Source organism: Galeopterus variegatus, unplaced genomic scaffold (genome assembly GCF_000696425.1).
Source record: "Galeopterus variegatus unplaced genomic scaffold, G_variegatus-3.0.2 Scaffold143, whole genome shotgun sequence".
Classification (NCBI taxonomy): Eukaryota; Metazoa; Chordata; class Mammalia; order Dermoptera; family Cynocephalidae; genus Galeopterus; species Galeopterus variegatus.
In genome coordinates, this window is record NW_007726254.1 from 1,022,443 (window position 1) to 1,035,898 (window position 13,456).

The 13,456-nt window shown below is 36.2% G+C and overlaps 1 protein-coding gene across 1 annotated transcript in view; it reads right to left on the reverse strand.

The window, feature by feature from the left end:
- NFX1 (nuclear transcription factor, X-box binding 1) overlaps positions 1-13,456 on the reverse strand; it is an 86,662-nt gene that overhangs the window by 19,050 nt on the left and 54,156 nt on the right. The window contains exon 14 of the mRNA XM_008590985.1: positions 675-794. Coding sequence (XP_008589207.1) covers positions 675-794 — 120 coding nt within the window. The remainder of the gene's footprint in view (positions 1-674; positions 795-13,456) is intronic.

Sequence of the window (13,456 nt, forward strand, 5' to 3'; positions counted from 1 at the left end):
TGCGCCCACACCTCGCTCAGCCAGTGAGCGGCCAGTCTGTATGTGGGATCCAAACCCTCGGCGGGAGCGCAGCCATGCTCCCAAGCGGCGCACTGTAGCAGTGCGCCACCGGGCCGACCCCTATTTTCTTTCTTTTTTTTCAGTTAAAGATCTCAATTGGTTTTACTGCAATTCTAGAATTGGGCAACACATTATTCCATAAAATAGAATAATCGTTCCAGTGAGCCAAGCAAGGGAAGTGGATTTTATATACAAAAAAAGGTTGAAGAAAACAGAAATTTCTTTCTTTCTTTTTATGTAGTAAACATACATTGCTTCTAAAACAACAAAATCAAATTACTTTTCATTTTGTAAAGATCCTCAACTTTGAAATATGCACCACAAAAGTGGAGGCCACAAAGAAAGAAGAAAAGTCCCTAAAAGACATGACCAGCTGGGGCTTCTTCCAACCTTTTGGGTGTATGTGACATCCACAGAGTAAAGTAGTGGAGGGCACTGTGATTCCCAATGTGGCCAAGATCTGAGCCACCTTCACAGAAGCAGCCCCTGAGCACAGGGAGCAAGGGGAAGCCAAAAAAGCATGACCTCAGAGCAGGGAAGAGAGTCACACAGCTACATCCTAAATGACACACTGTGACCAGACTCTTGACGTGTGGAGGCAAGATGGGACTTACCTGGATGGTCACATTCATGAACTCTAGCACAGGTCTGGGTACACTCAGGGGGCCTAGTACCACAGGGAACTGGAGGGTAGATCACCGATGCGCCACAGTGGCAGGTTAATTCATCAAAACCTGGTGAACAGCAAGTGAAACACCATGAGTTTGGGATGTGCACACACATATGTATACATAAACACATTATTTTTTTGCTTTTATTTTTAGAGAAGTTTTTAGAATGCTACTTTAAAAAAAGTTTTTTATTTCATTACACTTTTATTAAAGTTGAGCTGGTGAAAAAGGCACGGACAGATATAAACTGTTCCATTCACCACTATGAGCCTGACAACTTCCCAATACTTTTCCCAACATATTTCTGACTAGATTGGAGGTTATATTAATGACTGTGAGTTTTTAATACTGTAATACAAAATTTGTCAACATGTCAAAGGTCTATATAACCCAATGAACAACTATTTTCCAAATGACCAATGCATGCTGTTATAAAACGATGCATGGGTAGAAACTCTATTCAAAGTATAAGAGAGACCAATGAATTTTAATGTGACAGAGAACAAAAACATTCAACTCCTTTCTGAAGTGACTGATTTTTGGTGTAATATTAAAGAAGAATATCTACAATTATTTCAAAAAGGTTTTAAAGCACTTTTCCCTTTTCCAACTCATTATCTGCATGAGTCTAGATTTTTCTCATATGCCTTGATAATATGGCAACAGATTGAATGCAGCAGCAGACATGAGAATCCAGCTATCTTCTATAAAACTAGGCATATATTATTCTTACTATTTATAAGAAAATACAGCTTTATTATTTTTTTTGACCTTTCAAAAAAAATTTTTTTATTGTGGTAACATATGTAGCATAAAATTTTCCATGTTGCCATTTTAAATATACAAGTCAATAATACTAATTACATTTACAATGTTGCATAACCATTACCACTAGCTTTATTTTTTTTAAAAAAAATGTTATTTATGTTAACATGAAACGGATATATTACTATTATCTTAAAATGAACTAATAAATTATTTTTTAAATTTCTCAGTTTGAATTTCTAATATGGTAGATATAGATAGATATAATTCACATAAAAAGAGCTCCTTGGAGTCCTCAATAATTTTTAAGAATGTAGATAAGTCCTTAGAACAAAAAGCTTGCAAACTGCTGCTAATAATACAGAGAAAGAAGATTGCTGAGAACAGAACCTAGGTCAATAATATATGAGGCAGGCAGCAGAGGAGGAATCCATCAGTGAACCAAGCCCCATTTCAGGATCATCGCTCACATCCCAAGTTCCAAACATTCAGGGACTACAATACAACAGTAGGAATAAAATTTTTTAAAAAGTCTCAACATATCTGAAATACTAAGCCTTAGTTCAATAATCCACAACAATCTAAGCAAATCGATTTCTCAAAATACATTATGCCTGAATTTCTAGAAAACTCTTATAATAAAGTATACAGTGAAGACACTCACTGGCTTGCCAGCAAGTCTGACAGTTCCCACGATGACAAGGTTCTTCACACCTATGAAGACCACAACGGAGTTTCCTCCCACAAATCAAAGGACACTTGTGCTCCTTATCCTGGAAAGACAGATCAATATTTGTTCACAGAATGGTCTCCGTTTTATGATTTCCATAAACAACAAGATTCATTTACGGATAACATGAAGCCTGGGAATAGCTTCAAAATAACCATGGAAGGGGGAGTACAGATTAGTCATGAGTTGATCACTACTGAAGCTAGCTGTTGTGTATAAAGGACTCACAATACTAGTTTCTGCTTTTGTGTGTGTTTGAAATTTTCAATAATAAGAGTAACAGTTTAGGCCTTGAAACACTGGTTTGTAAGTCTTGGAATACAGCACAATTTCATCACTCTTCACCTTGTCACTATATAAACTTTTAAATAACAATTATGTATTTTATATACATACATGTACATACACATATATGCATATGTATATATGACAAGATAACACAGTACCAATAGCCAGGTAGTACCTCCTTTAATTAGTCCCACAGAAGTGAATATTTCAAATAAATGAAACTTGCTCCTTTAAAAAATGCCATACTGGGCCGGCCCGTGGCTCACTTGGGAGAGCGGGGTGCTGACAACACCAAGTCAAAGGGATCTTACTGGTCATCTTTTAAAAAATAAATAAATAAATAAATAATGCATATTCATTTTGCCTACTAATCTGATCCAAGGAATACATGACACCTAAAGCCTGAGTTGCTAAGTCCAGGCCAGTTTGTGTTGGAACAACACACAATCCCCTGCAGAGAAAGGACTGTGTACTCATCTATTGGTTTTGGACTCTGGGGCCTGAGGCCTAAAAATGCCCAGTCCATCTCTCTGCTGAGCAGGAGCTGGGACTATAAGAGACCTCTGATTGCTGCTTAGGGGACCCTCCCAATGATTTCTAAATCCAGGCTGCATTCCAGATGGCTGAGGCTTCCAGAAGCCCAGGTGCTGGATGACTGGAATCTGATTGTGCCCAATGATAAGTCTACTTACCACACAGCATATCTCATTACATTTATGTCGTCCACACAATCGTTTCTTGTTGCACCTCTTGTCACAAATAAATGTAGCATCTGCTGTGGCCAATCAAAAAAAAAAAAAACAGGCAAAGGATATGAACATTCATTCAACAAATATTTGAGTGAATACCGACTAAAGAAATACAAATTACTAATGTAAATAAATTAGTGATGGTGAAAATGCATACTAAAATAAGATATAATTTTTCTCCTGTCAAATTGTCAAAAAATAGAAAACAGTAAGACCAGGTAATACAAGTATATGGTATGGGTGAAGGTGTGAAGAAAAAGGTGGACCCAAGAGATGGGCATATAAACTTTAAGAGTACATGTGTATGTATCAAAAATTTAAGTAGTAATTCCATTTTAAGGAACCCTTCCTACAGATATACTTTCAGAAGTGGCTAGGACACCAAAGGCACAAGCTACAAAAGAAAAAAATGTATAAGTTGGACTTCATCAAAAGCTTTTGTACATCAAAGGAAACCATCAAGAAAGTGAAAAGACGACTCACATAACAGGAGAAAATATTTGCAAGTCATGTATTTCATACGGGTCTAGGATCCAAAATATATAATGAGCTCTTTCAACTCAACAACAAAAAGAAACAATCCAATTAAAAAATAGGCAAAGGACCTGAAGAGACCCATTTCCAAAGAAGATATACAAACAGTCAGAAAGTACATGAAAAAATGTTCAACAACATCAGTCATTAGAGAAATGCAAACCCTAGGCAAAGGACCTGAAGAGACCCATTTCCAAAGAAGATATACAAACAGTCAGAAAGTACATTAAAAAATGTTCAACAACATCAGTCATTAGAGAAATGCAAACCAAATTTGGGGCCCCATCAAGAAGTGTCATTTGGGAACAGAGTAGTTCGTCCCTTGGATTATAATAACTCTGTTGGATTATAACATTTTTATACCTTGGTCTTCAGTGAAGAAATTGAGCTATCAACTCTGGTGGTTAAGGTAAGCTTAATAACCTTGGTACTCTGACTACCTGAGGATTGCACTACCTCTTAGAAGTTGGACTAATGTGTATGAATGCTATCTTTTGCCTTTTTAATAATGTCTTTTAAAAATGAATTAGCTCTGCTGTACGTGTTTATGAACTCTTTGGGCGGGGAAATAGGAGCTTCTCCAGATTTTTAAATTTGTAATAAAGGCAGTTTTTAAAAATAAAAAAAATACAGGGTTTCCTTTCAGGGAGTGGAAAAGGTTTTGGAACTAGATAGAGGTAATAGTTGCACAACATTGTGAATATACTGAATGCCAGTGAATTGTATACTTTAAAATGGTTAATTCTATGTTATGTAGATTTTACCTAAAGAAAAATTGGACTAGATGCTGAAATGGGTAAAGTAATATTTGAGATTTGTTTTCAAAGTACTTGAGCTCTCTTCTTGACTAAAATAAGAGCTTTTATTTTGCATGTACTTATCTCCCATCACTTTTCCAAAAATGTTTTAAGGTGACTTAAGCAAGACTATGTGACGGCTATCAAACAGGGACAGAACCAAGAGTATGAAATCAGGATTAAGGACTACGGAAGAAACAAATAAGAAGGCTGCTAGCTGAAACCCTGCTCTAGGTATCCAGCAGTCCTATCAAGCCTTAGGAGGATCAAGCATCAGAGTCAGTACATAAAGTTTACTTCCTTAGGGTATTATTTTCCTTCCCTCCATGTTCCCCCAACATTTTATTATGAAAATTTCAAACATATAAAAAAGTTGAAGCAATTTTACAGTGAACACCTATATACACTCTACCTATATTCTATTATTAACATAATTTTTTTCACATATTTATCCATTCTTCTATCCATTCATCAATTTATTTTTTTAAATTGCATTTCAAAACAAACTCTAGGCATGAGTACACTTAACTTAAATTTTTCAGTATTTTATTAATTAGAATTCAATTTATGACTCTTTTCTTTTGAAGTAAAACTTATACAATGAAATGCACAAATCTTTTTTTTTTTTTTTTTTTTTTTTAAAAGATGACCGGTAAGGGGATCTTAACCCTTGACTTGGTGTTTTCAGCACCACGCTCACCCAGTGAGCGAACCGGCCATCCCCCTATGGGATCCGAACCCGTGGCCTTGGTGTTATCAGCACCACACTCTCCCGAGTGAGCCACAGGCCGGCCCCGAAATGCACAAATCTTAAGTGTACCTTCACTGAATACTGACAAATACATAGCCCAACCCCCTATCAAGAGATAGAACATTACTTCCACCTCAGAAAATTCCCTCATTACCCTTCCCAGTCATACCTTCACTTTTGAGACTGGTACAAGGAAGCTCCTACAGAAAAAGGAAAAGAAACAGTAACAACTTCAGGAATAACTGAAACAACACAACTATAGTACAGTGCTAAATGTAACACGTATATCCCAAATACCCTGTATTTCTCTGACAGTCACTTATTCACCAACTTCACTTGTCTGGAGCTAGTCCAGTCCCTATATTAACACACTTACAACAACGTGATCCCAGGCTTACTGACTTTTCATCAAATGCAGTTCTAACAATCTTTGTGGTCTGGTCTCCAAACTCAGAGCAGATTAGGAATTATAAAATCCGAATGGAAAGAGGGGCTGCTAAAGGCATGCAAAGCAAAGAGAAGTAATTGCTTGACAAGGGTGCAGACAGAAAAAGCCATAAAAAGCAGATGTAAAAATTGAAAATAGGTAATAATCTGAGGCCATTTAATGCAGCGGCCAACAGCTCTATACATTCAAGGGCACCCCTGACAACACTGCTGAACTGTAGCAAAGTGGAATACTGCCAATCTTTGGCCTTTAAAGTTTCATTACTGTGGTTTCAATTATGTGTGAATGTCCCCAAACGTCTATTGCATATAATTCTGCTGAGGCATGATCCTGAATAAAGTGTGGTTTAGCTGGTGTGTGGGGAGCGAGTCAGTCATGCAGGGTAGAATGAGCCCGAATGGCTGCCCAGCATCTACATCCAAATTTGGCTTTGATGTCATTTTCAGGTTGCCACATAATCAGAAGCTAGCAAAATGATAAAAAACATTCCTTCTTAGTAAAAATGACCATGGGCAGGGAGTTGGGGGGTGGGGAAGCAGCTACTAGAGTTGACAACAGATGTGAAGATGTCTAAGAAACTGAAGGTTCTTGGCTAGAAAATATACATTTTAGATAAAATTAATCGGCTGAGATTGATGATATGAAAAAGTTTCCCATATGCTCTCTATAGATACAAAGCAAAAGTGACTCATGAAACTCCTCGAGTAAATACTCCCATCAAAGCACACTGGATTGAACAGAAAAACTTATATGCTGGAGTGGTATCTATGAATGTGGGAAAAGGTAGAACTCTCATTAATCCCTCCACATGAATTACCAATGAAAACTTAAGTACAGCATTCTTTACTAAGAGATAGTAAGATATAGCATACACTTTTCAAAGACTCCCACCAAAGTGATAAAACGAAAGCAACCTTTGAAGCTTTAAGAAATGTTTTATTTATCTAGAAAAAACACTTCTGTGGAAAAGCCCATTCCATTACAAAAACATTTCATTAAAAAATCCATATCCATGAAAAATCTAGTTAAACAATGAGGTAATAATTATCAGCTTTTTGAGGAGATTTTTCACTTTGTGAAAAGGGTTTAACGGAATTCATATTGTTAGTGAGCTCCTCCAACAATTATAGAAAAGACTTTTATTTGCAAAACTTCAGTTTACACATAGCTTTTCAAGAATACACTCACTGCCATGGGGTCCACTATTAGAGAGAGTGAGGACAAAGAGTGAATGAGAAGCAAGAAAGCAAAGAGATAGAGAAGGGGATTGCTGCGCTGAGAAAAAAGCAAAGTGACAGCAGCCATTTCTAGCTTACACATCCCAACCATGCCTGTAATTCCTGGTCATGAAGAGAGTTCTAGGCATTACTAAACTTATGATTACTAAATCACACTATCTCATAGTCTTTAATCTGGTATTTATGAAGTAAAAACTGGTTCTGTACTAGACATCTGAAATACCTCCACTACCTAATGTATACTGCGATTTCTTTCAGGAAAAAAACTCCACACCCTGTTATACAACTTTTGCCACATGTAAACTGTGCTCCTTTTACATTTTTTTCTTTTCCTCTGAAGCTTATCTATATTAAGCTAGCTTCCAATTTATGAACTATAACCTCAGAATCATTTACAAATCAGTTGTTGCCCAGACCTTGGGCTGTATTTAACAAATAAAAATAACTATTTAGAATTCTGTCTCCATCCTGCCCTGTGTTCTGCTGGGACAGGTGCTCATATGCACTGAAATGACCAGATGTAGGTCAAAAAGCAGGACAGTTCAACACACAGGGTGTTCCACAAGCTGGATCACTCAAAGACTTCCATAGGAAGGTTTCCTGCCTCTCCAGGTTACAGACATAAGAATGAGCACTACAGCATAACTTCAAAATGGTAAGATGCCTCTTTTATAACACAAAGTCTAATCAAAACTACCCAGGGCAGAAAGTGAAAACTGATAAAACAGTTGTACAGTAAAGATTTAACCTTACCCAAAGAGAAGTCTGGCCTTTGTATTTGACTTCTGAGAGGTAATATCTAAGCCTAGTGGAATGCCATGCCTGATGGGAGTGTCATTGTTTGCCTGGAGTCTTGGGTCATGGTAGTCTGATAATATGATTTTAAGAGCAGGCTGGCCACACTGGATAGTCTTTGGGTCTGGCAGTATTAATAAACCTTTGGAGAGACTGGAGACTGAGATCAGTCACATGGGCAGTAAACCATGCCTACATGATAGAGCCCCAGTAAAAACTCTGAACACCCAGGCTTGGGTGAGCTTCCCTAGTTGGCAGTACTCTGTGCACACTGTCACACATTGATGCAGTCACACAATAAAGCTCCACACTTGGTACTTTCTTGGACTCTGCCCTACATATTTCTTCTCTGGGCTGATTTTAATGTTTCCTTTCCTTGTAAAAAACTGTAACCATGAGTACAACAGCTGTCAGTGAGTTTGGTGAGTCCTTCTACCAAATTATCAAGTCTTGAGGGTGGTCTTGGGGACCACTGAACTTGCAGTTGGTTATCAGAAGTGGGTGATCATGTAGACTGTTCTAATTTAGCAGCTGTCTAAACTCTTGCAGTAGGTGTCAGAAGTGAGTACGGTCTTGTGAACTGTGTTCCCTCTAACTTCTTAGTTGGCTAACTTCTTGCAAAAGTGCTATTGTTCATCTTTTCAGGCATCTAGAATTATCACACTTGTATATGATACAGCTATCTGTAAACTTGCCTTATCCCCACTACTGACCTCTGATCCTTGAGTGCCGCAATCTGTGCCTCCCCTCAATCCTACAACTAGCCCACAGCAGGTGTCACTATATACTGGCTGAATTCAATCATAGTATGATGGGAATAAAACTAAGTTATTTTGATTCCTCCCCTCCCATAATCACCATTTTAAAAGACACTGATGGCAACAACTCTAGCATTGTTTAGGATTTACCTTTGTTCTGAAAGAGCATCTGCAGGAAATAACTGATGTGCGAGAGCATGGTCCACAGTCTCCTTCATGGCAGAGCTTTTCACAGGTATGAATGAAATCTTTAATAAAAATGAAAAGAGCTGGGAATGAAAGTTACTCATTTTCATACTCCCAAATCCACTAGCCATATTGGTCTCCCACCTCTACTCCCTGTGACTCCAGAATCAGAACTGAGGGAAGAAGGATGTAGTCAATGCTTCTCCCCCTATCTTCTCTTCATCTGCCAGGCTGGGCCTTTTCTGACAAGTACAGGGCCTAGCATTGGTCACTGGGATATGCTTTGGAGTGCATGATGCTTTGCCTAAGTGAAAGAATAGATCTTCTGACTCTTTCTTTAGGCCCCAAGTCTCTAGGTCAGACTTGGATCTCCTTAAAATTGTAGCCATGGATAACTTTACTAAAATGCTCTTGACATCTGGGGATCATAAATAATCAGAAGTCATGATCCATAATCTCTCTGACTCAAGTTCTGTGAATGTCTGGTGATGGGTGGCCTGCATTCACTCTACTAAACTAGGCATAGGACAAGTCCCATTTCAAGGACCCCTCGGGAACCATCTGTAGTCTCTTCCACCTTTAACTTTCAGCCTCACTGCACCCTTGACTCTAAAGTCTGTCTCATGAAGAGAGCACACAGTTGGATCTTTATCTTTTTGTCCAGTCTGAAAAATCTCTGCTTTTGTTTAATCCACTCACATTTAATGTTATTATTGATATAGTTGGATTTATGTCTGCCATTTTACTTTTAGTTGTCTGAATGTCTAATGCCTTCTTTGTTCATCTAATCCTCCTTTACTGCTTTCTTTTGTATTAAGTCAATATTTTCTATAGTGAAACATTTTGATTGATATAGTTGGATTTATGTCTGCCATTTTACTTTTAGTTGTCTGAATGTCTAATGCCTTTTTTGTTCATCTAATCCTCCTTTACTGCTTTCTTTTGTATTAAGTCAATATTTTCTATAGTGAAACATTTTGATTCCTTTAATGGTATTTTTCACACTTTTTTGGAGCTACTTTCTTTTTTTCCTACTATTTAAAAAATTTTCTTAGTATCAGAAAACCATTCAGTGGAGGTTTTGTTTGTTTACTAAAAATAATTAGTATACAATAAACTGTACATATTTAAAGGGTTGAGTTATTTTCTTAATGGCTGCTCTACGGCTTAACATATGTACCTTTCCAGAATCTACTTCGGATTTATATTAATTCCAGTGAGATACAGAAGCTTTACTCTTATATAGTGCAATTCTTCTTCTCCCCTTTTGTGCTATTATTGCTATACGTATTATATCTATGAGTGTTACAAATCCAACACCACATTGTTAAAATTATAACTTTATATAATGTTATATCTGTTAAAGAAGTTGAGAAAAGAGAGCAAGTATATAATTATAGTTTGTAATGTTTATCTTATTTACTATTTCTGGTTTTCCTCATTTGCGCCTGTGGACCTAAGTTACCATCTGGTATCATTTCCTCATTCCCATACAATTTAGATCCCATCCATCTCCTTTGTGATATTACGGTCAAATATATTTCTATAGACAGGCCTAACAATACAATTATATACATATTACTTTTTAGAATTGTTTTAAAATCAGTTGAGAGAAAAAGAATATGCATTTATACTGTCTATTCTAATTACATAATTACCTTTTCTAGTGCTCTTTGTTTTTCATATGAATTTGAATTTCCTGGGCTTATTTGCTTTTAGCCTGAAAAACTTATTTTGGTATTTATTGTAATGCAGGTCTTGCCTGCTAGCAGTAACTACATCTGGGGATCATAAATAATCAGAAGTCATGATCCATAATCTCTCTGACTCAAGTTCTGTGAATGTCTGGTGATGGGTGGCCTGCATTCACTCTACTAAACTAGGCATAGGACAAGTCCCATTTCAAGGGCCCCTCGGGAACCATCTGTAGTCTCTTCCACCTTTAACTTTCAGCCTCACTGCACCCTTGACTCTAAAGTCTGTCTCATGAAGAGAGCACACAGTTGGATCTTTATTTTTTTGTCCAGTCTGAAAAATCTCTGCTTTTGTTTAATCCACTCACATTTAATGTTATTATTGATATAGTTGGATTTATGTCTGCCATTTTACTTTTAGTTGTCTGAATGTCTAATGCCTTCTTTGTTCATCTAATCCTCCTTTACTGCTTTCTTTTGTATTAAGTCAATATTTTCTATAGTGAAACATTTTTATTCCTTTAATGGTATTTTTCACACTTTTTTGGAGCTACTTTCTTTTTTTCCTACTATTTAAAAAATTTTCTTAGTATCAGAAAACCATTCAGTGGAGGTTTTGTTTGTTTACTAAAAATAATTAGTATACAATAAACTGTACATATTTAAAGGGTTGAGTTATTTTCTTAATGGCTGCTCTACGGCTTAACATATGTACCTTTCCAGAATCTACTTCGGATTTATATTAATTCCAGTGAGATACAGAAGCTTTACTCTTATATAGTGCAATTCTTCTTCTCCCCTTTTGTGCTATTATTGCTATACGTATTATATCTATGAGTGTTACAAATCCAACACCACATTGTTAAAATTATAACTTTATATAATGTTATATCTGTTAAAGAAGTTGAGAAAAGAGAGCAAGTATATAATTATAGTTTGTAATGTTTATCTTATTTACTATTTCTGGTTTTCCTCATTTGCGCCTGTGGACCTAAGTTACCATCTGGTATCATTTCCTCATTCCCATACAATTTAGATCCCATCCATCTCCTTTGTGATATTACGGTCAAATATATTTCTATAGACAGGCCTAACAATACAATTATATACATATTACTTTTTAGAATTGTTTTAAAATCAGTTGAGAGAAAAAGAATATGCATTTATACTGTCTATTCTAATTACATAATTACCTTTTCTAGTGCTCTTTGTTTTTCATATGAATTTGAATGTCCTGGGCTTATTTGCTTTTAGCCTGAAAAACTTATTTTGGTATTTATTGTAGTGCAGGTCTTGCCTGCTAGCAGTAACTTCTCTCAGCTTTTGTCATTCGTGGAAGGTAGTTTCACGGGATATAAGATTTTTGGTTGGCAGTTTTTCTCTTTCACTACTTTGAATATATCATCCCACTGCCTTCCAGTTGTGATGTGTTCTCCATTGTGTCTGAAGTGAGACACATTCACTTCTCCCTTGTGAGAAGTCCACTGTTAATCTTATAGAGGTTTCCTTACCTGTGATGAGTCATTTTTCTCTTGCTGCTTTCAAAATTTTCTCCTTGTCTTTGGCTTCAGCATTTTTATTTTGTTTCTGTGTATGGATCTCTTTGGATTTATCCTACTTGGAGTTTATTGAGTTTCTTGAATGGGTAGACTAATGCTTTTCAATAAATTTGAAAGTTTTCATCCATTATTTCTTCAAATGTTTTTCAGCTCCTTTTTACTCTCCTCCTCATATTCTCATTACACGTTGTGATGAGTCATTTTTCTCTTGCTGCTTTCAAAATTTTCTCCTTGTCTTTGGCTTCAGCATTTTTATTTTGTTTCTGTGTATGGATCTCTTTGGATTTATCCTACTTGGAGTTTATTGAGTTTCTTGAATGGGTAGACTAATGCTTTTCAATAAATTTGAAAGTTTTCATCCATTATTTCTTCAAATGTTTTTCGGCTCCTTTTTACTCTCCTCCTCATATTCTCATTACACGCATGTTGATATGCTTAGGGGTGTCTCACATTTCTCTGAGCCTCTCACATTTCATTTTTCTTAGTCTTATTTTCTCTCTGTCCTTTAGACTATATAATCTCTATCAATCAATCTTCGTGTTCATTGATCATTTCTTCTGCCAGTTCAAATCTACTGTTGAGCCCCTTTAATGAATTTTTAACATCAGTTATTGTACTTTTCAACTCCAGAACTTCTATTTGGTTCTTTTTTATAATTGCTATCTATTTACTGATACTCTCTATTTGATGACACACTGTCTTTACGCATGGTTTTCTTCAGTTCTTTGAACATATTTATAATGGGTATCAATGTCTTTGTTAAATCTGCTATCTGGTCACTCTCACTGGCAGTTACCGTTGCCTGCTTTTTTCCCCTACTTCTTTGCATACCTCACAATTTTTTTCTTGGATATTCGATATTTTAACTAATACAAGGGACCCTTGAATAACGCAGGGGTTAGGGGCGCCAACCCCCTGTGCAGTCAAAAATTTATGTATAACATTTGACTCCCCAAAAGCTTAACTACTAAAAGCCTACTGTTGACTGGAAGGGAGCCTCACCAATAACATAAATAATTGATTAACACTTATTTTGTATGTTATATGTATTACATACTGTACTTTTACAATAAAGTAAGCTAGAGAAAAGAATATGTTTGTGTACATTTCTTTTGACTGTGAATAGCATGTATGTATGGTCTGTTTGTGTGCATAAATTTTGATAAATTTTAACTTTTCATAATAGATGTGTATATTTTATGGTAGTAAATGATAAAATAGATTAGCATCCACATATATTTTATGCATTCATGACATACGTTTTCTTAATTTTTTCAATATTTCTAGGCTATGCTGTTTGTGAGTTTTTTCAAATTGTTGCAAATCTCCAAAAAATTTTCCAATATATATATATATATTTTTTTTTCTTTTTGTCTTTTTTTCATGACTGGTAACGGGATCGCAACCCTCGGTGTCGCGCCCATACCGTGACT